Source organism: Daucus carota, chromosome 1 (assembly GCF_001625215.2).
Source record: "Daucus carota subsp. sativus chromosome 1, DH1 v3.0, whole genome shotgun sequence".
Taxonomy (NCBI): Eukaryota; Viridiplantae; Streptophyta; class Magnoliopsida; order Apiales; family Apiaceae; genus Daucus; species Daucus carota.
Window position 1 is genome coordinate 30,758,773 of NC_030381.2, and position 26,541 is coordinate 30,785,313.

The window sequence follows — 26,541 nt, forward strand, 5'->3', positions numbered from 1 at the left end:
TCAAGAACGATACGCACCCCACTCCGTTAAATTCCGTTAACTTCCGTTAAAATACTCCCTCCGTCTCCATTTACATATCCCTTTAACTTTTCGAAGAGTCAAATTGACTAATCTTTGACCAACTATTAGAAAATATTCATTTATTATTTTAGGAAATAGAAAGTTACATATTAAAATAGACTAGATTTATTTTTTGATGATATTTTATTAAATTTTTGTTTAATTAAGCTATCCCAAGTCAAAATGATTTTACATATCAAATGATTTTTAAAACCTAGTCAAAATGTAAATCATTTGATATGGAAAATGATTTTTAATTTGGTGATTTTACATGTCAAATGATTTTTAAAATTTGATATGTAAAATCATTTGATATGGAAAATCATTTTGACTTGGGCTTAATTAAACAAAAAATTAAAAAAAAATCATCAAAAAGTAAATCTAGTCTATTTTAATATGTAATTTTCTATTTTCTAAAATAATAAATGAATATTTTCTAATAGTTGGTCAAAAATTAGTCAATTTGACTCTTCGAAAAACAAAAGGGACATGTAAATTGAGACGGAGGGAGAATTTTAACGGAGGTTAACGGAATTTAACGGAAGATAAAGAGTGCGAGTTGAGTTTCTCAAAGTATGAGCACAATATCATTTTTGAATGATAGTTAGGGGATGCGATACGCAATTATCTCTAATTTTATCATCATAACGTACTTGGCACCAAATTCTCATCTCTATCTTTTATTAATAAGTTAAATCCGTTTCAGTAGAACCTGAGAATGGCCAAATGTCAAAGTATCAATATTTAATTCAATCATTTTCATCTATATCTTTTATTAAAAAGTTAAACCCGTTTCAACAGATCAGAATGATCAAATGTCAAAGTATCAATATTTAATTCAACCTCAACCCTTTACAATATTATGCCATAGACTAAGAAGGATCAAATCTTAATATATAAAAAAATTTATATCTAAATAATTAATAATTTAAATAAATATATTAAAGACATTATATTTCTAATAATTAAAAAAAATATATAATCTCATGTTTCCACGGGCTATTAGTCAAAAAGAGAATAACATTTGTTTCTATATCTAATTGCCCACCAATTTTCCCGGTTTTAGCTAACTTAAGTCAAAATGAGCATCCCAGTAGATTACCTATATCATGTCCTAAGCTAAAAATTTAAGGAATATGGACAAAAATTCACTCCAGCAGAATCCTTACTCATTTCCTAAACTTTAGGATCCACTTTTCATTTCGCTCATAAATAGGTAACCCCTAACCCATTCCTCATTTATTTTTTAATGATTAAATATTCAACTCTCACTTTTTGGACACTCTTTCCCATATTTTTCTTATTATTTTTTTGTTAAAAAAATTGAATTTAATATTATAATAATAATAGGGAAAGGGATCATTGTTGGAGTTTTCAATCAATATAGGATTCCTATTTCTTGGAATCTGAATTGTTTGTTATATATTTAGACAACCTTGACACTCTGCTGTAGATAATACCTTCAAAATCTCCTTATTACAGCTAAATTATTTGCATGTACATATGTTTGTAAAGTTTATAGGACCAGACCATCATTATTTTTCTCTTATATGAGTTATGTTTTCCTTACTAGACAAACCCAGTCACTGTCTTACGAATGTGCTACACAAGCTGAGGCCCATTAGCAATGAAAAAGCCACTTCTCTTATTAAAAACGACTATTACAAATGTTTCGTGGTTCTTGCATTATTGGACTTGAATCAACGTTGTTGCATTATTACATTATTAGACTTGGCTACATTTTACAAATATCTTCCATGTTGTATCCGATTATTTCAAGAATTTCAAGCTTTACTACACAACTGTAGTCCATTGCGATAGCCGTATTCAAATCAAAACGGAAACAGAGGATTGCTCTGCCCTCAACTGTTTTGCATTAAGGTCGTGTAGCCCAAGTTTGCAAACACAAGGCTTGAGTCGACCAAATTTCACAAAATAATTTAATTTCACACAATAATAAGTAACAGAGCTGACATTTTTCCATTTGTTAAAACCTTAGTTATTCTGTTCAACTCCCACGAAAATCCTCATCAAAAAGTATTGATTACATGAATATAAAATATAGATATCATGTGGAAAAATGAACATTCTAATAATCAGTTCTCCTAACAAAAAATAGAGCATCATTAAATTTGATCAACTTCTATATAATTAGAATAAGTTTTCAAATCATCTATAATTATATTAAAATAATATTGTTCATCTCTTTAAATTTATAATACTTTTTTTACATTACTTGACATATATTTTAAGACGTATAATAAAATATATTTTTATAATTTATTTTTGTAATTTTCTTTTTCTGAATAAAAGTTTGGACACTAAATTTTTATTCAAAAGGAAAAAATGTGCTGGAAAGAGTGAGAAGGGGCGAAAAATGTGGCTAGCCTTTCTCTTACCATTAGATGGACTATTTATTTAACAGAGTCTTTTTCTGCTTCCGAGTCCCCTCATGTCCTATATGTTTAATCTAGATATTTATAGATATTGATAATTGCGAACGGATATATGTTGACTGCGGCCAGAAATGTAAATAGGGTTGTTCACGAACCGAGCCGAGTTTTGACCGAGTCGAGCCGAGCTTTAAATTTTTTCTTATCGAACCGAGCCGAGCCGAGCTTTCTTATCGAACAAAAAAGTGTGTTTGAGCTCGAGCTCGATAACTAACGAGCCGAACACGAGCTTGTTCACGAACAAATACAAGCCGAGTTGAGTCGAGCCGAGCCGAGCTAGAGAAAAATAAGGCCAAACCGCTACTTTACTCTTAAAATAGCAAGCCAAATAAAATTTTTAGTATGTTTTGATGGTACCATATTATAGTTGATATTCTCATGATCGATTTGATATATTATATGTTGAATTCGGCGTTCAATAACATATATATATTACGAAATTATTATGAAAATATTCTTTTTTTTTGAGCTTTAACGAGCCGAGCTCGAGCCGAACGAGTTCGAGCCGAGCTCGAGCCGAACGAGTTCGAGCCGAGCTCGAGCCGAACATACTAAAAGCTCGGCTCGAGCTCGTTTTCTTAACGAACAATTTTTTGTGTTCGAGCTCGAGCTCGTTAACTTAACGAGCCGAGCCGAACGAGCTCTTAACAAGCCGAGCTCGAGCTTGTTCGCGAACAGCTCGGTTCGTTAAACAGCTCTAAATGTAATGTATTTTCCTCCGTCCATTAATTTAGTTGTAGCAACACAAATTATATGTAGGGGGAGGATAGCTCCTGTATCTTCTACTTATTATGTGAATAAATACATATAATCCCCTTGCGATCAAGCAATACCACTTGCCCTATTTAGAACCACGGCAACCATATATACCAGAAACGGCTTGATAACATATCCTTGCCTCATGATCAAATCTAATATAACTACAATTTCCTTATCAGTGCAAATGAATTGAAAGTTATCCAACTCGAGGGCTATCAAAAGACTGCGTCTTCCTCACATTCCAATGGAGGCCATCATGAATGCTATGAAGAAAATCATTCGTGGAATCCACTTGGCACGCTGTTGGGACAGGCCAAGAAGCCATGCTGCATATAAGGGCATCTCCTGGTGCTAGCTCTTTCCTGTCTTTTCCATCAAATGATGCCCAGGCATTGCTTCTGCTATTTAAAGGTACAAAAACCCTAAGAGTTACGTGCTCCGGTAATATTAGAGGCCGGAATGACAAGGAGTGCGGACAAATAGGTGTAAACAGGATTCCAGGGACCTACAAGTTCAAATAAACCAATGGTTAACTTTTTACAATAATAATCAAAGTGATGAACTGATGATGAACAGATAATATACTAGTTCAGAATTAATATTGTTTGAAGTCTAACATTTCCCAGGTACTGAAGATAGGGTACAATTCAGAGGCGATGTTAGAATTTTGTGGATAAAATGAGATTATGAGACAATTTCAACACAAACAAGAACTGAGTGGTTGTGGAGGATCGAGGAAAACAGTCTTGGCACCAAAATACATACACAAGATTTAAAAAAAGGTCTATACTTATATACTACTAACTCCGAAATTGGTTGGTCGTCATGTGAGCCAATTTACGGGTTTCTTTAAACTTATTCAAATTTATTTAAACAATTAGAGTGATTGGATAGCCCAAGTGGTGGATTTATCATCTGTTATCCTGAGACATCCGGATTCGACTCTCGTTCATTCCTAAAAGTACTAGAACTCAGGGCATATAATCCTAAATTATCTATTTTAATTATAACACCTTGGGCCTATATCTTTTCAATATGTTTTGAAGGACCTAATTTTTAAAATCTTATATGAAAGAGTCTAATAAAAACATATCAATAAATAATCCAAATACATAAATTAGTCTATTAAAAAATTTGAAACCTATGATTAACACAAAAGTATAAAGTTAAATAAACAAAAACCTAAATATTAAAATCTATACTAAACTATAATGACCGGACAAATTTGTAGTTTGGTTGGATATATGTAGTGATCCCTGAACCTTTTCTCTGCCTTATTTAAAGAAAAATAGAAAATTTATATATAAACAATGAGAGACAAACCAACTTGTGTCTTCTTAACTCTAACATGTTCTACTCCAAGACAAGAAGCTATCATGTAACCGATACAAGATAAATAATGGTAGTGTTTGGCTGGGATTTTAAGCCCAGAAGTTGGGCTTATAAGTTAGAAGCAGATTATTCGTACTGTTTGTATAATGAATTTACAAGTCAATTCCGACTTATAAGCCGGAATCTGAGAAGTTGAAAATCCCAACTTTTTTACTGACTTATTTTTATTTTTGAAATTTGATTTTACAAAAATGTAAACGGCCACATTAAAAGATAATTTATAATATATTATTATTATATTAATAATTTTAACACCCGATAATTCGTAAATATAAAAAAAAAATCCAAACACATAAAATAAAAGCTACATTTCACTTATACATAACTTCTCAGTTAAAAGCATTAAGTACTTTTTTAAGTTAATCCAAATGACTCCAATATCTTTTTCTTTATAAATGGAGAAATATGAACAATGAATAATATGATTTGAAATTAGTTAGGAAGCAAAGAAAAATGTAAAACTGCCATCATTATCACATATTAATATTAGGAATCTCCACAAGGGCGGAGAAGGTGAAAGCAAAATAGGCTACGTGGGAAAAGAAATGGGTTGACAGTCAAACAGGCTAGGTGAAAGCCCAACGCGTTAAGTGAAAAACCAAAGGTATTGAAAGCAACGGGCTAAGATGAAAGTCATACGGGTTCATGAAGAAGTTGCCAAATGGGCAAATGATCTTGTCAGATGGGTAAGGTAATGTGATTGATGGAGTGGGATAGTGACCAGACAAGTTTAAGATTAGGGAGGTGATTGTTGGAAATTAATCTTAAACTTATTATTTAAATATTGATTTTATTTGTATTGTTTTAAATAAATTAGTCTTGTATGTTTAGTTTATTTAAATCAACAAGACTAGGTGGTAGTTGAGTAGCTTTTAATAGGAGACCATGCAAATAGTAAGAAGTAGAGATAATGTAGGCATTAGTTGCTTCTTTTTAGGAAATCACCACGCGGTTTTAACTAATTACACAATTATTATTTAACAAGAACCCCTACGCACCCAAGAACCCCTACGCACCCAAGAACCCCCAAGAATCGAGTGTGCGGTGCGGCGGGTGAGTGAAGAATCCTTGCTTTCTAGCTGTTGAGAGAGTTGATGGCGTAGAAAGCAACATATGGTTGTTGTTCAGGAGCTGCAGTGCATGTGATGATCATGTCTGTCGATGTGTATATACATATATGTTACATGTGTAAGGTCTGGGCTGAATATAAAAAAAATGAGACATGCTAGATAAGAAGCGCCACACGAGCAATGAAGGTGAAAGCAAAATGGGCTACGTGGAAAACCAAATGGGTTGATAGCTAAACGGGCTAGGTGAAAGCTTAACGCGCTAAGTGGAAAACCAAAGGGATTGAAAGCCAAACGGGCTAAGCTGAAAGTCAAACGGGCTGATGAAAAAGTTGTCAAATGGGCAAGGTAATGTGGTTGATGGAGTGGAATGGTGACCAGACAAGTTTAAGATCAAGGGAGTGATGTATATATGCTGATAAAAGTATAAATATATCAATAGAGAAGAATCTAGTGAAACTACATTGTATTATTTTATTCATTTACACACGGAACATTCTAGTGAATATATAGCTAGACCCACGTAGTGATTTCATAAAAAGAAGCAACTAATGCATGCATTATCTCCACTTCTAACTATTTGCATGGTCTCCTCTTAATACTCTACTCAACTACCACCTAGTCCTCTTGATTTAATTAGACTAAACATTGGAGACTGATTTATTTAAAACAATACAAATAAAATAAATATTTAAAGAATAAGTTTACGATTAATTTCCAACAATCACCCCCTTAATGTTAAACTTGTCTCGTCACCATCCCACTCCATCAATCACATTACCTTGCCCATCTAACAATATCATTTGCGCATTTGGCAACTTCTTCATCAACCCGTATCGCTGTCACCTTGGCCCATTTGGCTTTCAATCCCTTTGGTTTTCCACTTAGCATGTTGGGCTTTCACCTAACCCGTTTGGCTTTCAACCCATTTGATTTTCCATGTAGCCCATTTGGATTTCCCCTAACTGCCTATGTGGCGCTTCTTATATGGCATATCTCAATTTTTTATATTCAGGCTTGGCCCTACACATGTGTAATATATATGTATACAGATATCGACAACCTGCCCCATCATTCTCTCTTCCCCGATTTCTTTTTTTTTTTTCGGCTGACTGCAAATGGACAGACATTATCATAACCATAAGTTACTTTCTTACGCCATCATCTCTCTCATGCTGCAACCATGACTCCTTTGAAAATAACAAAACCATTCTTCTTGTCTTCTCATATTGTTGAAGCTTCTCTAGGGACTTCTTCCCAACCTTCGGGCTTTTCAACGGGAGCTTCTCGAAAATTAAATTGTTGTGTCACAAAGATCATGGCTCTGATACCAAGCGTAGAATTAGAATATAAGTGTATGTATATATGCTGATAAAAGTATATATATATATATATACATAACACGGAGAAGAACCAACTGAAACTAAATTGTATTATTTCTTCATATAAAAACAGAACATGCTAGTCAATATATAGCTTAACCCACGTAGTGGTTTCCTAAAAATAAGCAACTAATGCCTATATTATCTCCAATTCTAACCATTTGCATGATCTCCTATTAATACGCTACTCAACTATCACCTAGTCCTATTGATTTAATTAAACTAAACATCGGAAGACTAATTTATTTTAAGCAATACAAATAAAATCAATATTTAAATAATAAGTTTAAGATTAATTTCCAACAATCACCCCCTTAATTTTAAACTTGTCTGGTCAACATCCTCTGCCATCAATCACATTGCCTTGCCCATCTGACAAGATCATTTGCCCATCTGGCAACTTATTCAACAGCCTGTACGACTTTCACCACCTTAGCCGTTTAGCTTTCAATCCCTTTAGTTTTCCACTTAGTGCGTTGGGCTTTCATGTAGCTCGTTTGGCTTTCAACCCATTTGGTTTTCCACATAGCCCATTTGGCTATCAGCTTCAATGCCTGTCTTCTTATTTACCCTTCTGGCATGTTTCATTTTTTTATATTTAGTCCAGGCCATACATGTAATGTTAAATATGAATACACATATCGGCAACCTACACCATCATTCTCCCTTCCCCAATTTCTTCTTTCTCCGCTGCCTGCACATAGACAGACATGATCATCACATGCAGATCAGCTCCTAGACAGCAATCATATGTTGCTTTCTTACACCATCATCTCTCTCAGCAGCCTCCTAGCTACAACAGTGGCTCCTTTGATAATAACAAAACCATTCCTCTTGTCTGCTCCTATTGTTGAGGCTTCTATAGGAATTCCCAGCCTTAGGCCTTCTCGGCTGGAGCTTCTTCTCGAAACTCACCCCTAAATGACCGCTCAGTGATAAAGCAAATTGTTATGCCACAAAGATCGGTGGCTCTGATACCAAGTGTAGAAATAGAAAAAAGAGATATGTTATTTGTCTCGTCGTGGTTTATGACACTACACACCGTAGTGTCCCAGGGTGTTGGAGTTGCAACACTTTATTTTACTCTTGTTACGTGGCATGTTCTGGAAACTATCTTGATTTCTTGCACATGAGGACACGTCTTTCTTTGACTTTCTCGATCCCTTCAGCCACTCCTCTTAGGTGAGTAGCATCTGGTTTCCAACCAATCCTCCTGGTTGAGTAGCATCTGATTTCTAGTATTCTCACACTATCCATGTAACCTCTCCTCATGCACCTTAAGACGACCTACAACCTCTTCAACAACCATCTTGCCCATATAACCAAACTGTTCTATTGTCGAGGCTATTTGTAAAAATATTGATGGAACAACACGCAATATTGTTTTTACAACATATGAAAGTCTTCAAATTTCTCTCTCTTTTATTTTGAGTGATCGAACTCAGTCTTTAATGTATGCACCTTTGGAGCCTAGACTCTGTTAACACCTATGCGCATCATCTTAATGGCATCACATGCATCTTTAGCTGATTTCTTTTCAGCAAATAGACAACATCTCTTGTAGCGGTCCTTGGTAAATTGCAACCAAAGCAACCTTGTCCGTCCTCGCTACAACAGCTACCTTCGGGTCGTCAGGTTCCACATCGTCCCACACTCCTTGAACTTGCATGAACACCTTCATCTTCAGTGACCATGACGTGTACCTGTTTCTCACCAACATCGGATAGTTCAAGCCAACAAACCATATTTTGTCCTTTGGTGTATCTGTCGTTGTCATCTTTGGCATATATTTGGGAGCAAACAATCGGGATCTGATATCAAGTGTAGAATTTATGTGTTTACATGTGTACATAATAACTACTCCCTCCGTCCCTCCCATTTCCTTACACTTTCCATTTTGGGGCGTCCCATCCAATTCTTTACATTTCAAAACTTACCAAAAATAGTCAATGGGTCCCACCACTTCTACACTTTTTTTTCCTTTTCACACTACTTTTACTCCACTATCTTCTTTTTATACATTAAAAATCAATGGGTCCCACCATTTCACCCACTTTTCTTTCTCTTTTCCACTACTTTATACATATTTCTTGACCTCCGTGCCCAACCCATTTGATAAGAAATGGGAGGGACGGAGGGAGTAATATGTATATAAAACTAAGAAAAAAGAATAATGTAACAGTGTGTATCATGAACGTATACATTGCTTGAATTTAAACTACCAAAACTACAGAGGTGGCAACTAAAAACAAGGAACTACTTCCTACTCTATCTCCACTACTACTATCTTATTCCATGCTCTCCTGATAACATGCAAGTGACCTAGTCTTACTAAATACTAATAATAACAAACACGCGTTGTTATAATTGATTTATTCAACACTAAATAAATAAACAAATACTTAAATAATAAGTTTAAGATTAAATTCCAACAATCCAAACAATCATATGAAGCATGATCCATTGTACTCTCCTCATTTTAAATCCATATACCAAAAAACCTACACTATTCTCCACGAGCAGGAGCAACATATGCGGGGAACGTTCACGGTGGTCTTTTATAAATCTTATCTTATAAGATCAATATAGGAAAAATTGATTACTGTATACATATAAATTAGGCATGAAATATTTTGCGGACAAGAATGTCAAAATTTATAGTTAAACAAAATTAAACGCAACAATATATTACTTGAATCTATAGTGAGATTTTTATAATAATACACTACAAGCTTTAATTAGAAAAATTGTAGTATAATATACTCTCTCCGTCTCTATTTAGTCGTATCTTTAAAAAGAACAAATTGTCCCTAAATAGTTATCATTCTCATGTTTTAATACATTATTTTACAAAACTACCCATACATTCCTATTTCCATTGTTTGACTTAACGACTAATTATAAATGAATAAGTTATCAATTAATCCAATAATTAGGGTCAAATATTGAAACAAGGTATGTAATTAAATATTTCTTAAGATTCGTGAGTTTTTCGAAAGAGACAACTAAATAGGGACAGATGGGGTATTAAATTATGAGAAGGGCAAATCAAAAGGTAGCACAAACTCAAAAGCTCAGAATATATGATGTACAAAAGAACATACCCATTATCAAAAACTAACATCCAAGAGAACAAAAACATAACTCATAACCACAAACTCCTTCATAAAGTATTTAAAAGCATATGGAGATTTTGCTAGTACAGCATAAATATTAATAACAATTTTGCAGATTACCCTTTTCATCTTGTGCTTAGCCTAGTAGCTAGGAGCAAATAGGGCAATTGGCACAAAACAACTGTCGAAGTACAGAAGATGTGAATATCTTTTACAGGCTTCAGAGAGGATTATATAGGTTTGTGAAAATGGGACATATTTTTTGTTCACTCAATGGCATCATACTCATACACTGCCATATATCTGGCTGTCACAGACCAAAGAAACATAGTAAGTTTGGACTGACTTGCTTGAGAATAGGAGCAGATGTTATTTGTTAAATTTTGGATTATTAATTGTCTGTTAATTATTAGCAACTAGTGGCAGTAGTGGGCTATGTTTCAGGAAGTTTAGGAGTGATCAGTTTCAGGAATCATTTTACTGCTCTTGATGTATCATCTATTTAAGAGATTTACGCATAAATAAAAAAATGCAGATGAGTCTGTGAACTTGTGGTTAATCTTTTGTTGGGACGTAACAGCGGTATCAGAGCTTTGTTTTTAATGGCATCAAATATGGAAAGAATAGAGAGCTTACAGGCTGCATTTGGTGGACTTCAAAATGGCCTGAGCAAAATGGAACTTGGTGTCAATGACAAGGTACAACACCTGGAAGACACCATCAACAAGTTGTCTGAAGCTTTGGTTGCAAACAAGGAAGGAACCAGCAACAACACTTGTCAAAATGGTCCATCTGGTTTTAACAGGGAAGAAAATAGAGAGGATGCCAAGGGAAATCGAACAGTAACAAAATGCTTTAACTACATCGATCAGTTCTTCGAATTTCAAGGCACTACAGAAACAAAGAAGTTATCTTTTTTATCATTCCTTAAGGATGAAGCCAATCAGTGGTGGCAGTGGTTACTGGCTATGAAGAGCTATGTTATCCGGACTCGGCTGAAAGTGTCCAAACTTGATACGTGTCCGAGTGTCGGATCGGCAATATTTTGAAAATTTTACATGTTTTTGGCCTAAAATAAGTGTCAGAGTGTCCATACCCATGTCCGAGTGTCGAGTGTCCGACACAGGTACTCGAGGCAAAATGAAGAGTCCGGGTAACGTAGATGAAGAGCTTATAAGGAAGTAGGTAAAACAGTGACATGGCCGATTTTTGGGCAAGAATCGTGGGCACACGATTTGGACCCACTGAATGTGAAGATTTCGACGAGGCACTATCATGGGTTAGTCAAGTGGGCTCTTTAAGAGATTACCAGAAAGACTTTGGAAACTTGCGTATCACTATTATTGCTGGACGACTGGATGCAGAAGTCATTTGTGGGGGGTTGGGGGGTCTTAAATCTGAGATTACAGAAGGCATCAGGATGTCTAAACCCAAATCATCAAAAGAAGCCATAAGCTTTGTACGCATGAGAAAATCAACTTCTTTGACAATGGGAGCTCACTAAACCACCTGAAATTGACTTAATTACTTCAGTTGGTTCCAACACAACACCTACAGTGAAGCAACTGCCCTGAGATGAAATACAGAAAGAAGAGCCCAGGGGCTGTGTTTCAATTGAAACGATAGATTCATTGCAGGCAGTAAGTGTTGAGGATCAGCTCTACTGAAGCGTGTCCTAGTGAAAACGAAATCAACATCACATGTAACACCATTGAGAATACAGAAGTTGGATCTTGAGGACAAGGATCCAGTGAAAGTGGAGGGCATTGATAAGTTTGGACCGACTTGCTTTAAGATAGGAATAGATGTTATTTGTTTAATGTTGAATTATTAATCGTCTGTTAATTATTGGCCTTAAGTGGCAGTAGTGGGATTTGTTTTAGGAAGTAGGAAGTCATGTAGCTAAAGTTTAGGAGTCAGTTTCAGGATCATTTCTCACCCAAACAGAATTTTATCATACACATATAAGCTTTGGTTGGGACCTAAGCCTAATAGCAGACATGTATAAACTTCAGTTTAAGGAACCAAGATGCTATCTCCAAATCATCAAATATCTTTAAGAGGATACATGTGTACTTAGAGACTCACGTATATATAACACAAGGGTACAATATACCTGGGGATGGACCATTGATCCTCCAGCAGCCAGGGAATAAGCAGTGCTTCCAGATGTTGTTGACAATATTAAACCATCCCCTTGTACACAGGTAACAAAAGCATTGTCACAATAGCATTCCAGATTGGTGAGGAATGATGAAATTCCACGGTCAATTGTAACTTCATTTAATACAAGTATAGCATCTTCACTGTGATCCTCATTTCGAGTTGCATCTCGAATCACATGGCATTGCAACCGGTGTCGTAGAGTGATGTTGAAGGGGCCATGAAGGATTGAAGCAAGACAATCTCTAAAATTCTCGCTATCTAAATATAGTTAAAGAAAATTTCAGGAAATTATATGTATAAAACTGAACTAGCTGTGATTCGTTACATTTGAAATCAAGTTCAGATATATCGTAGAAGGAAACACTTCATTATTGTATCTGTCAAGATCCATGCTAAACATGCATTAGGTAATAGGAAAATCTGGGGATTATGTTCAGACTTCACTGACTAAGAATATAGACCTTTTCACAGTGAAGGATACAAAAAGGCGTCATGAATCCCAAAGTGCCTAAAGAGAAGGGAACAACTGGAGGCACTGACCCCTTAAACATAGAAGCGGCCTGCAAAATTAGAAAGAAGGATATATCAAATGAACAGTGAAAAGACCAAATGCGAGAATTAGATTTACAGAAATAAATGGAAAAAAACAACAAATTGAAGCAGTTTGACCCATATAAATCCTCAAACTAATATGTTAACATCCTGTTGTCATGCTCGAAAGTAGTAGTTACAATAAAGTTGATATATAAACTATAAACAAAAATAAATCATTTTGGACTTACAAATTTTATCATGTTCTCCTGGAACAAAGCTAAACGGCTTTAAAAAATCAGGATATATGTGGAAGATTTGTTACAACTTACAACCAGTTGCTTTTGGACTTAACAGACTACAGACCAGGACAGAGTCACGGAGTAGGATAATGTTTTCCTGTTAAGGTTACCAGAAACAGTGTATGAATCACTATTCAATATGTTTGCGCTGTTCATCAGAGAACGAAGTATCAATGAGTTAACTGTAAGGTTAAACTGCTAGGTAAAATTGAGATGCCTCAGGAACATTCCCGCTATAACACATTGCTGGACAGCAACCAGTGATAAATTGTGAAAAACCAACATGCCTGTGTAGCTGAAAGCAATTCTAAGATGACTGTGTAGTCGAAGAATAAAGACTAATATAGCAAATGAAACCACTTGCAGGGAAGCAGTTATAGTCTGTAACTCCTCCGAGACAGATCCAACCGACTTTCATACGATGCAAGATGAATTACTAAGAAAATGACATTAACCATGGACACCATATCTTACCAGAAGATGGCCGGTTACTAACCACATGCAGAAGGAAGCAAAATACAGAGCCGCGAGGAAGGAAAGGGAAGGAGAGAGATGGAAGAAAAGGGTTGGGTCAGAGAAGTCTTGGCTTTTACCATGACAAAGCTAGCTACAGAAATAGGCTGATTCTTACTCTGGCATAAAATAATGATTCATTTCCTATATATAAAAATTTTAGTAATTAAAAAAGCAGATTCCACTTCAAATATATGAATTTCATTCATTGAGATTCTGATAACTATATACATATAATTATAATAAATACATATATATACACTCGCACACACATGGGTCTTCTTCCACAACCAATGGTATATAAAATATAACAAATGTCCAACCCATCACTAGCCATCTATTATTCGAATGAACGGCCACGATTAAAACAACCCAAAAAGGATTACGCTATATAATACAACATATACGCTATATTATAGAGCGTAAGCTTTATTTTTCTTTTTGCCTGTTTTGCCCTTAAAAACTGCCACGTCTCCAAAAGGCTTACACTATATAATATAGCAAACCGGTTCTTTTCTACTGTATAGCGTATTGGGGATGTAATTATACAAAAATGACATCTAAGCTCAGCCAAAACCCTACCGGGGATCAAACAGCCGATTCTATGCGATTTCAACTAGTATCCCGTGGTTGTATATCTAATTAAGTGAGTATTATGTGTAATTAAATCAATTTTCATTTGTATATATGTATATATGTGCATATACGTGTCTATGTATCTAATTAGGTATGTTTTCATTTTTGTGAAGTTTGAATTTTTCGAATTTATACGTATATGTGATTTTTGATTTCATTTGTATATGTGTGTGTGTGTGTGTGTTTTATATCTAATTAGGTGAGTATTATGTCTAATTAAACCGATTTTCATTTGTATATATGTATATATGTGTATATACGTGTCTATGTATCTACTTATGTGTGTTTTGATTATACTCATATGAGTATGTATATGTGTATATATATGTTTTGATTTTTGTGAAGTTCGAATTTTTCGAATTTATAGTTTATCGGTTCAAATTGTTGGATTTTTCGTTTAAATTTGTTAAAATTTTATGGATTATTGGTTCGAATTTATAGATTATCGTTGGATATTGGTTCGATTTTATAGATTATTGTTAGATATTGGTTCGAATTTATAGATTGTTGTATATATATGATTAGCTTGATTATTAAGCACGAAATCATCAACCGGGCCACAAAAATCATCTGTCGTATCTACAAATCAAATTAAACCATACCGGTATTATCATCACCAAAAAAGACAATATGGTATTTAAAGTGAACCAAAAATCCACCAATTTTAAACAATAATCCAACAATTTGAACACAGTTTGAACCAAAAATTCAACAATTTGACCTTAATCCAAATATTAGCTGCATTCGAACTTAATACTCACTAAAAAATCATTCAAAAATTCAAACTTCATCCACAAGACACATTCAACAATAATCTATAAATTCTAAACAATAATCGATAAGATATAAACAGATTTGAACAAAAAAATCCAACATTTTTGACCGATAAACTATAAATTCAAAAAATTCAAAATTTACAATAATCAAGATATACAGACATTGATACATACACATATATACATACAACCAAAAATCGGCTTAATTAGATGTAATACTCACTTAGTTAGATGTAAAACCGCTGGAAACTAGTTGAATCACTTTGAATCAGCTGTTTGATCTCCAGCAGGGTTCTGTGGTCAAGTTTAGATGTAGTTTTTGTATAATTACATCCACAATACGCCATACAATAGAAAAGAACCAATTCCGATAAAAAAAACTAGTCCACTATATTATATAGCATAAGCCTTTTTGGATGCGCGACAATTTTCAAGGGCAAAACGCGCACAAATAAAAATAAAACTTACGCTCTATAATATAGCGTATATATAGCGTATACGCTATATTATATAGCGTATACACTATATTATATAGCGTAATCCTTTTTGGGTTGTTTGAATTATTGCAGTTCATTCGAATAATGAATGGCTAGTGATGGGTTGGACATTTTAATATTTTATCCACCTTCGGTTGTGGAATAAGATCCTCCATATACATATATATAGGGGCTTACCCCATTAGAAACTAGATTAGTCTAGAAACTAGAAACTAGTCCCTAATCATTCTTTCACCACTATTTTTAACTGCAAAAATCACTAATTTGTATATCAAAAATAACTATTTTACGTGGCCAAAAAAAAAATAACTATTTTATATATAAGAAATATGAAAAATATAGATATATAAATAAGCAGATATACAATGTATATCATCATTATCTTCACTCATACTACACTGATGAAACTCCTAGCATCACTATCAACCTCTTCCACTATTGTCACCATCACCTACAATCATGGTTTGCCTATCACCACTTGTCACCATAAATGCAACTACTAATGACTATCTACCACCACACACCTCATCTCGTCATTTGCTACCATCATGGACCTCTGCCAACTATAATTGATCATCAATAATCGACCAACAATAACAATCATAAGTAAATTGTCTCAATCATCAAAAATAAAAATTGATGATAGTACTGCATAAAATAGTGATTAACAGCATATAAAATAGTGATTTCTATAGTTATAAACGGCGATAGGAGTGGTTTCTAGTTTCTAGAATAACATTGGTTTCTATTTGATCGCAATATATATATATATATATATATATATATATATATATAGAGAGAGAGAGAGAGAGAGAGAGAGTTAGTTTATGTGCCTCTCCTTGATAAAAATCCTGGCTTTGAAGTTGTATATGGCTGCGGTACCAGATAGGCAGATAGTATCAATAATTCTGGTACCATTACATTATATTGTGAAAGGCCATGAGATTTTGCCTTGATGCTTAATCAGTCATCAATTAAGCACCTATGATGATTTTAAAATTGCAGTTTACTTGTATCATTTTTGAAATTTCATAGCAGTTTTACTCTTAATATGGGATGTCCAGTAACACTATATGTTCCCGTTACAAATTACTTATGCAACCACATAATCTGAGAGAGCTTTATATTATTTGATTACCATCTAATTTTAAATCAGTTGCTAATCGAAAATCTGGGCTTTGAATAAGTAGAATAGGATGACACCAAATATCCTTAAAAAACTAAAAATGTTTCATCTTAAGAAACATAGTTGTTCTGTGTTGAAATGAAGAGTGAATTATAGTTGGATAAACATACCCACAAAACTGTCCCATCCCCACCAAGAGTCACAAGGAGGTCAACTTTCATGTGCAGGAGCAATATCTCCGTTTCTGTGAAGTGATAACCAAGAAACATACACATTTAACAAGTGACGAGAATATGCAAAATCAATTAAAAATCAAAAACGGGTATAGTGTGACGGAGGCAATAACATAAGCATGTTCTTATTATAATTTTTAATTTGCAAAAGGGAAGATATATTTGTGAGACTTGATCATGAGTGATAACCTAATATACAAGCACATGTTTTTATGTGAACCAAGAGCACGGAAGTCTTAAAGGGTACTAAGGGATTAGATTTGGCATTATAAAACATAATTTCATTACAATATAGTACTAGTGTCGCAAAGTGCCGGTGCGAAGCACATGCACGTATTTTAGTAAATAAAAGTAAATATTAAATAGGAACAAAATCAACAAATATGTGTACATATATATAATTAAAAAGAAAATTTTAATTGCATATATTATAATATTATATAATGATTAAATTATCCATATGAATGAACATAATTATAACATTCTAAGTAATTTTAAAAACTAAAGTGGAATGGGAAGATCTTAAATAAGAATCAATGTATGTATTGAAGTTTAGATATGAGTAATTTTCATTAGGAATTATAAAATATCGAAAACTATAGGTGATTTAATTACAAATCAACATAATTATAATTAAAATTGTATCAGGATGAAATGTAGATCATAAATACAAATTGGCATATATTGAATATTATATAATCGGGGCTGAAAGGCTAAATGATTTTATATTGTTACTGTTTTGTTTTAACCTGACCCAATGACCAACAGACTAACCTACTACGAAAGTTTCATTTTTTTGGATTTAATTAATAATTAACTATAACACACACACACACACACTTACTTGCTTGGACACGGAGTATTTTTAAGAAAAGATCTATCGCCAACAATGATTAAAAAAAGACTTTAACTTTAAAACGGGATCTCATTTGTGATATAACATCAAGATATTAGCTTCTACTACAAAGCTGTAGCAAGACGAAATACGTATCTGACATATTTGATTAAACTAATTGTAATTAACTGCAATATCTTCTTCTTCTACTCTAAATCACAGCTTACCATTAGTCCAGGTCTGAACAAAGTTGTAGAATGATGATTCTGCTAGAAGTTCAGATTTTACTCTTGGTTCCACTAAAACGGTCAAGTGTTTCTGCTCTTTCAACCACCTGATAATTTTAAAAGAATGGCAAACTTATAGTGACATCTGAACCCAACTTCATTTCATTGAGATGAACTGGACACGGGAAAAGAGACAGAAGCAATGCATAGATAAAATTGATATTTTCATCTAGGGTCTTAAAAACATAACATGCACATAAGCTGGCAATGTTCGGAGTTTATCACAGAGGAGAAGAGAAAAAAAAAGTAGCTGCAGTAAATAAACTGGTAATATGCAATACTAGAGTTTTACAATATGTGGATAAATATAAGATATCAATTAATCTAAATTACTTCTACTATTTGTTTAATAAAATTATTATTCTCCCCAGAACTTGTTTAAAAATCATATTGACAATTTGTTAATTAAGAAACAGTTAATACAGTTTCTAACCCTTAACTTTGGCCTAAACACACATGAGTACCTATACTTTTTTACGTGACAGTTTGCAATCTAAACTTCATAATCCCTTACATTTTCTAACCCCAACCTGCTTTTCCGTTAAAAATTGCCGTTAACGTTCTCTTTTTTTTATGGCCAAGTTTGTCTTACCTTATTTTTCAGAAATAAGTCGTTTGTTTAAAAAAAAAAACGATATGGAAATGTATATTTTATTTTTTTTCAAGTTCACCCAAACACACCCCAGATAAACAAAAATTTAAGAAAAAAATATTTCTGAAAACTGTCACACAATAAAGTATAAGAGGTCGTTTTGTTGGCATGTAAATACCTAGGAAGTTCAAATTCCCCGGAAGTACGCAAAATTAAAATTGTTTGTTTGACAAAAAGAAAGGAAATGTAACTTCCATGGAAGTGTGAAACTGTGAATACCCACAAAACATGGGAAGTTACTTACCCACCCACCCACCCCTTTGGTTACTTGCACTTCCTGTAGGAAGTTAAAAGCTATATACCAACCAAACACAAATATTAACTCTCCATTATTTCAATTTCCATAGCTATTTCAAATTACATAGGAAATAACTTCCCATTGTTAACCAAACGAGCACTAAGTACTCATGTGTGTTTGGACCAAAATCAAGGGTTACAAATTGTAATTAACTCATTAGGAAACAGTCAAAGAGGAAACTCCTTGTTCGAAAAATACTTGACATTTGACAAATTAGAAGTGCAGATATCCAAAACAGATACTAAAAATAAAACATAAAACAGAAACCAATTTGAAGAAGATAAATATGTTAGACATCAATTCAGGGTTGACCAGAAAAGTTAGGAACCAATCAGGAGAGGAATAGAGAGAAGACTGGAGAAATCAGAAAAAAGAAAAAAGAAAAAAGAAAAGGAATTGAGCATCCCAGTTAAACCCGATGCCCAGCTGCAACTACAATTTATCAAATGAAGGAAGGATAAAAGAAATCGCAGTTAAGATACTATGCTATATTAAAGAATTCAATATATAAAGGAAATTACAATTTTTCGAACTAACCTTACTCTTTAATTAGTATATACAACATTCATGACTTGTTTTGAGAAATTTTATTATTATATATCTGTATATATGTTTTAGGAACTAAACATATTTGTACACATAAGTCTTTGAGCTGTACATCGATGTGTAATAGGACTTGCAATTAATTGCAACTAAATCAAAAGTACCCTTGTATGTATCTTGTATCCTGTGATGAAAATTCACAGAAATATTTCAATATCGCTACAATTTTAAAAACTGTAGGTGAAAATGTCTTCATTTATGTAGGCACACCTTTCATAAGTATATTGACGCTGTTGTTATAAATCAAGAGTCACAAAATGACAATACTAACTGTAGAAACCAAACGAACAAAAACAATTGCATCTGCAATTGAATATATGGCAAGTGACATGCGATAGTATAGAAAAAACATGCATGTATCACTTTAGTTAAATCCTGTGTACACAAGAAACTAAAAACTAACATGAATTTATTCCATAAATATGAAGAAGGAACATAAGCTATGTCTATTGACATGTCAAAGGTATTTCCTTATAAAGAACTAAAAATGCCTAAATTCTAATGTTGTGTTGTATAAAAACAACTGAGAAGGTTTATATTCCCACCTGACCATATCTGCACAAAGAATGCGTACAGATGCCGAATTTGGTTTGGTCATGATAAGCACAGTTTGTGGGGGAGATTCCCATTTTAAAGATATCTGTGAGGGGAAATGTGAGCTCATTTACAATTACAATATTTCAAAATTGATTCTGAATACTGCAATCTAGGAGTTTTGGGGATAGCAAAGATACCTGTTTACTGCTGCGTGCTGCAGTTGTTATGTTTCCCTTGTCAAAAGATACGATATCATGCTTATGCTGATCACTTTTTTCACCTTTACAGCACCATGATAGTTTAAATGATGCCTGTCGTCATGGAGTGTAAATAAATATACTAAAGAAGTATGATACAGTTGCTGTTATCATAAACAACATCAGTACTTGAGGGAATGTCTGTGGGGTATGTTCATGACAACTAACATTGACAAATAACTTGCGATTTTGCAACCAAAATTTTAACTTTCTTGTAGATACCTATTACCATAAATACATGGATAGCTTAAGTCATTGTATCATGCATTGCTGACAAAAGTTCAGTTGACTCACAGTTCAAGAGCATTCATATAATCAGGACATTGTCAGATAATGAGTACCAGACTTGAGCAACTACCATTTTTTACAGTATCAAGACAGTACAAGACCCAAGACAGAGGTGCTCAAGCCAAAAAAAAAAGACGAGAGCCTACGGTTATTTGCTTTCACTTATTTATAATAAATAATCACTTTCCAAAAAAACAAAGATACAATATATAATATATAGGTACTTCTTTGACGAATGATTGCATATTTTTTCTGTTACGCGAACAACCTAATTGGGGGTTGTTTGTTTTGGCTTATTTCACATAGAAGTACCTAAACTGGTACTTTTTTATAAGTATTTGGTTTCTAGAAAGAAGCAAAAAGTTAACATCAAAACTCAATCAGAATGGCCAAAGCCAACCACAGGGTAAGAATGGAGACTACCATTGGAGCAATATCTGGATCATTTTAACTAAGACTACTGTCAAAATTCTGCATACGCTTACAAAGAATATTAATGTAAGAAACTCAAAGTCCTTACCTTACTCTTGAATTTACATTGCACCACTTTCGAATCACGTTCAGTCTCTCCATCCAGAAGAACTTCATGAGAGAAAATCCCATTATTTCCACAAATGTTTTCAGATTGATCACCAGCTTTCTTTGATAAGGACACATGATTTGCCAAGTTCTCTGGTCTCTGGCCATTTGGCTCACTGATATGCTCCTCAGATAAAACTTTGGTTGAAGAATATAAAATAGAACTTGGTGAGTTTGGGTTGCTCTTGAGAGAACAGGACAACAAATATATAGAAGCTGGAATGTAACATATATAATTAATCACCTGACCAAAAGAATATGTAAAATCAATCCAATTCATTGGGTTTAGAGATGTAGAAGTATGTATGCTTTCACGGGTAAAGTTGAACTCTCTCTTTTTAGATTAATTAATCATTTCTTGATGGTGAAAATGTGTTATAGCATGTAATGTTTATATTAACATCGAACCAAATCCAAAACTCAGAGTGCAAATCATAAATTTAAGGTTGGATGTCTTTGACCAGTGCAAAGACCATGAAGAAGAATAAAAGGGATGAATTGAATAAGATTGATTTAGTGATGGAGGCTTTGACTTGACAGCTTGACACAATGCTAGATGTTGTACAGTTATAATCAAGTTGAACAGAAATCATGATACACTTTCGATGGAGTATGAAAACCAAAGCAATTACTCAGTGCATCCTATTTAGTTTGCAATGCCCTCTCTAGTTTGTTCTACTCAACACTATGCAAGAGCATCTTGATATGATATAAAATAATATAAGATAGAATAAAAATGTGGCACTCTACTGTTTGGGAACTTGAATTTCATTTGAAATTCCGGATTTGATCAAATGACATGTTTGGATACACAAAAAAGTGGAATTTGAATTTCATTTGAAATTCAGGACATTCAAATACTAATATTGTTTATCAAATCATGTCATTTGAAATCCACAATTTGAAATGAAATACATGTTCTCAGACGCACTCTTAGGAGAATATATAACATATAGAAATATTGATAAAATATTCTAGCATGGTCTTAAACTCAAGTTCAAGTATACTGGAAAATATGTTACTAACAAAGTAGGGAGTAAATAAGTATTAGAAACAAGTACAAGGTTCTTTTCGAAAAATGGGTGTTAATCGAGCGCATTTAAATTGTCCAAATACCCTCATTATATTGTCAACAGCTCGAATAAGTACTAGAATATGACACATAAAGAAGATGTGAAAAGAATATTGACAAACTCTCGCCAATTTGGTCATAACTGGGGAGGTCATGTGCATTGAGAAACCTTTAACTTCCAACAATAAATTAAGAATAACTTGAAAAAGTGGTGACATAATCAAGCAACCATATTTAAATTGGAGGATGGTTTAAAGAATAAGTACTAATCTTGATTTTTTAGTCAATCCATGTAAGCCAATAAGATTAACTATGTGACTTTTGAGTGGGACAAATGCATCTCAAGAACATGACAGAAACTAGGGAGACATTAAAGTCAATAACTTTAGGGTAAATGGGGGTCAGAAATTTCATTGGTAGTGTAAGTATGATTAAGTACCTCCAGACACTTGTCCAATACATTCCTTCCAAATGTCCCAAAAAACAAGACAAGGGAGAATAATACATAAGAATCCCCTTGAAATATTTGTACAAGCCTGAGTACAGCAACTTCCGAGCTTTGCACAAATCTTATTGCCTGAGTCCAAACTTGATTAGTAAATCCTTAGATGTGATAATGATCTAGCTTTTCAGTAAGTGAGTTAATGTAAAAAACTTGACAGCGGAAAGAGAGATTTGACATCTAGAGACTACTATCTCTAGAAGAAGCAATATCTGGACTTTGTTTTATTACTTGGTTAGAAATAATAGCAACAACCTGGTGTATTGCTTAAATACATTGCAAAATGGATTATGATCAACCCATCACGTCTCCTGTATGTAATTCTAGAGAAAATTATGTAAAGAGTGATTGAAAATTGTATTGTTGTTTTATTTAAATGGTTGTGTTTGGCTTTGGTTTGTCAATTTGAGAGTTTCATTGAAACAAACGATAAATTACCAGACAAGATTACGAGCATGCATAAATTCTGATGTAATATTGTAATTTATCTGATGCAGCCATATTTATCTGTTACATGAATGTTTTAACAATAACCGTAAGCAATCAGTTTGTCCAATTGATCTTGAGGTGTGGTGCAGTAATTAATAATTGATAGCGCATCAGTTATGATTGACAATATCTTTATGAGTGAAACATATATCTTATAGTTAAGAGGATTTGATGTTCAATCAGTACTACCTCTATTCTCCGCGTTCATATACCGTGCCCTCTCGATTTCATATTTACGCTTCCATTCAGCAGCCTCAGCTTTAGCAGAGGCCTTCGCTTCAGCAACTTGTCTTAATGCCTTTGTGACAGCTACAGTGGATATAATAAAAACATGGATATAACATCAAACTTATTTCTCAAGTTTACATAGATATTCTGGTCAAAGATGTGGATGTATATATGATGTAAGCATAGGCATACTTCTCATAACCTCTGAAAACTCTAATAGATGGTCATCAGTCCCTTGAACAAGAGGCTTAATAATTTCCTGTACTGCCTTCTCAGAGTTCAAAGGAGCGCATGAATCAACAAAACCATTCTCCTGTGATGATGCACTCGCATTATTCTGTTCAGAAGAAACAATAAATTTGCTCACAAGTGTCCAAAAGCTAGGCTGACATAAAATTCAAAAGCATTTTACTGTTTAATTCTTATTACAGGTAGAAAAAGAACGTAACAAAGTACACAGTGTTTCGAACCATAGAGAAATTACTATGTTGTATTAAAGCTTAAATTACTATTATCATATACAAATAAACTAAAAAAATTAAGCTTCAAAATTCTTATATACATTCTACCACTTCTATATGGAACAAGCAGTTCAGCTCCAAGTAAAGAGTTCCGACTTAGAAGTGCGTTTCGAAACTACTTTATACAAGTTATATAGACCTAATATCCTACACATACAAGTTTTAATTTATCACAACATATACGCCTTACAATCAAAATGACCCGCAATTCATATAGCCATGTTTACATAAGCTACACATTCATATCATCATCGAGGTACATCTGTATTTGAGAATGTACACAATCATCTGAAACTAATTCATCTCATTGTAGTTTCTACATTACGAATATTATTAATTATCTTATCAATCAAAATGTCCCCAAAATCAACCAGCCCTTTCTCATAACATAAACCATAACAAGCGCATCTCTCCATTCAAATAAACAATTCTAATCATTTTATCCGTTAAGATCATATAAGAGAAATTCAAATATTATAGAAATATATATATATATATATATATATATATATCCGCTAGGCAATTTTCGAGAGGAGACGTATAAATATATATAACAGGAGTTTACGTAAATTTAAGAATGTAAAAATGAAAAACGAAACCCTAGGGATGATGAAAGAACAAGGGAGATGATAGAGAAACGCAGAGAGAGAAGTAAAGTTACATTGGAGTTGAAGTTGCTGGGCGCCATAGCTCCAAACTGTCACACCGATCAAATCTACCATACACAGAAGACATGTATGTCTGTATGTTTGTGGGGAGACAATGCAGCTTCGACGCGTGGAGACCTCCATTAAAATAATAGTATGGATTTTATTAAACAACTAAAAAAAACTTTACTTAATTGTTATATTTAAAGTCTGTTTGGGAGTGCTGTTAAAAATTGTTGTGCTGTCAGAAAAAGTGCTGGTAACATAAGTGTTGTTGTAGAAATCAGATAACTGTTTGGTAATTTTTTGATATTTACTTATTTTGAGTTATAATATAAAAAATAATAATGATTTTGATGAGGTTTTATAATGAAATCTATAACAGCATTCTGCAAAAGTTGAAAAGCATCTTTTTCTAAAAGCATGGGAGGACCTACTTTTTCTAACAGCAGCTTTTCAGCTAAAAACTGCTGTTCGGGAAAGCTGCTTTTAGATTTACCAAACAGTTTTTCACCTGCTTTTCAGCAAAAAGCTGTTGTTGCTGTCTGCAAAAGCAACCCCAAACGGTACCTTAAAATTATTATTTGATTAGGTGATATTAAATCACGATCTTTATTTCGAATACAAGCAAATTCAATCATAAAAAATTTTTAGCTAAAAAGTAAGTTGAAAAATCAAAAATTAAAAAATATAAATAATTTTTTGAAAATATCACACTTAAACCATACTATCCAAGAGCACGGTTGGATAGCTCAGTGGTTAAGAGCTTATCCTCTGTCGTCCCAGGTCCTGGGTTCGACTCTGGCTCACCTCGAGAATATGTTAGAACAGATACTCATTTGTAAGGCTATAAGCCATATTTGTCAAAAAAAAACCATACTATCCAAAATCCTTGAGAAGACCATCAAGACGAAGCTGAAGATCATTAATACGAAGGCTGAGGATCACTGAGTAAGGCGAACAAGACGAACGTCGTCTAGAGCACCACTATCTCACTGCACCAAAAAATCTCTGCATATATAGTAGATAATGATTTTATACATTTATGTATTTACATGCAACTGAAATGATTGTGCTATTAATATTAAAACAATATCTTTGATTATTATTATAAGTATGTATTTTTTCTTTTGAAAGCATAAGTACGTATTTTAAATTATTTCTTTGAATAATTTTGTATTATAGATGAATTATGACTTAGTAGAAATATAATAGTAATAGTAAATTGATAGATCAGGTATTTGAGTGATGAAATTAATTCTTATTAAAAAATATTAACAAAAAATAAGTTGGTGGAAAAAGCATTTCTTAATAACTTCTAATTTTAAGTCAACTCCTGCTTATATAATAAACGCACATTCTTCATCGTAAAGTCGAAAATGGTTCAATGTGTATGGAATATTAGGAGGTAGCCATTAGAGTTGGATGAAGGCAGCGACAAACTGAATGCTGAACAACTATGCATAATATTTTGGGGAGTTGATGGATGTAAAACTAGGAGCAAAAAATTTGTAAAAAATGATAACAATTTGATAAGTTTAACTATTGAAGATATGCATAGAGAGGAAGCATGAAGAAAGGGAAATGGAAAAATGACATTACAACTAACTGAACTTAAAGTTTGTTACAGCACGAGTATAGGCTATAGTTATCTACCAAAGTCAATAAGCCAGACTACTAAAGAGTAAAGACATAGAAAAATACAGAATTAAGTCCAAACACAATGTTTAATGCCTG

At 33.4% G+C, this 26,541-nt stretch overlaps 1 protein-coding gene across 2 annotated transcripts; it reads right to left on the reverse strand.

Moving 5' to 3' along the window:
* Positions 1-3,284: 3,284 nt before the first annotated feature.
* LOC108227033 (NAD(H) kinase 1) lies at positions 3,285-24,926 on the reverse strand. 2 transcript variants are annotated; one of them, XM_017402033.2, is made up of 12 exons: positions 24,819-24,926; positions 23,829-23,973; positions 23,598-23,717; positions 22,857-22,994; positions 21,287-21,483; positions 20,419-20,532; positions 20,230-20,324; positions 18,072-18,178; positions 16,947-17,020; positions 12,877-12,955; positions 12,346-12,653; positions 3,285-3,777 (listed from the first exon to the last, which is right to left on the reverse strand). In XM_017402033.2, the coding sequence occupies exons 1-12, from the start codon at positions 24,843-24,845 to the stop codon at positions 3,469-3,471; spliced, it is 1,713 nt and encodes a 570-aa protein (XP_017257522.1). In that variant the 5' UTR covers positions 24,846-24,926; the 3' UTR covers positions 3,285-3,468. The 2 variants fall into 2 exon arrangements, with proteins under 2 accessions (XP_017257522.1, XP_017257531.1); XM_017402042.2 differs by lacking the exon at positions 22,857-22,994.
* Positions 24,927-26,541: the final 1,615 nt, after the last annotated feature.

Excerpts from the sequence above, each read along its gene's own strand:
- LOC108227033 (XM_017402033.2), bottom strand. The coding sequence starts at position 24,845 with ATGGCGCCCAGCAACTTCAACTCCAAT. Across the intron at positions 22,995-23,597 it reads TATGAACGCGGAGAATAGAG|GCAATAAGATTTGTGCAAAG; the intron begins GTAGTACTGATT and ends GTTTGGACTCAG. Across the intron at positions 18,179-20,229 it reads CTTTGTGCAGATATGGTCAG|GTGGTTGAAAGAGCAGAAAC; the intron begins GTGGGAATATAA and ends TAAAATTATCAG.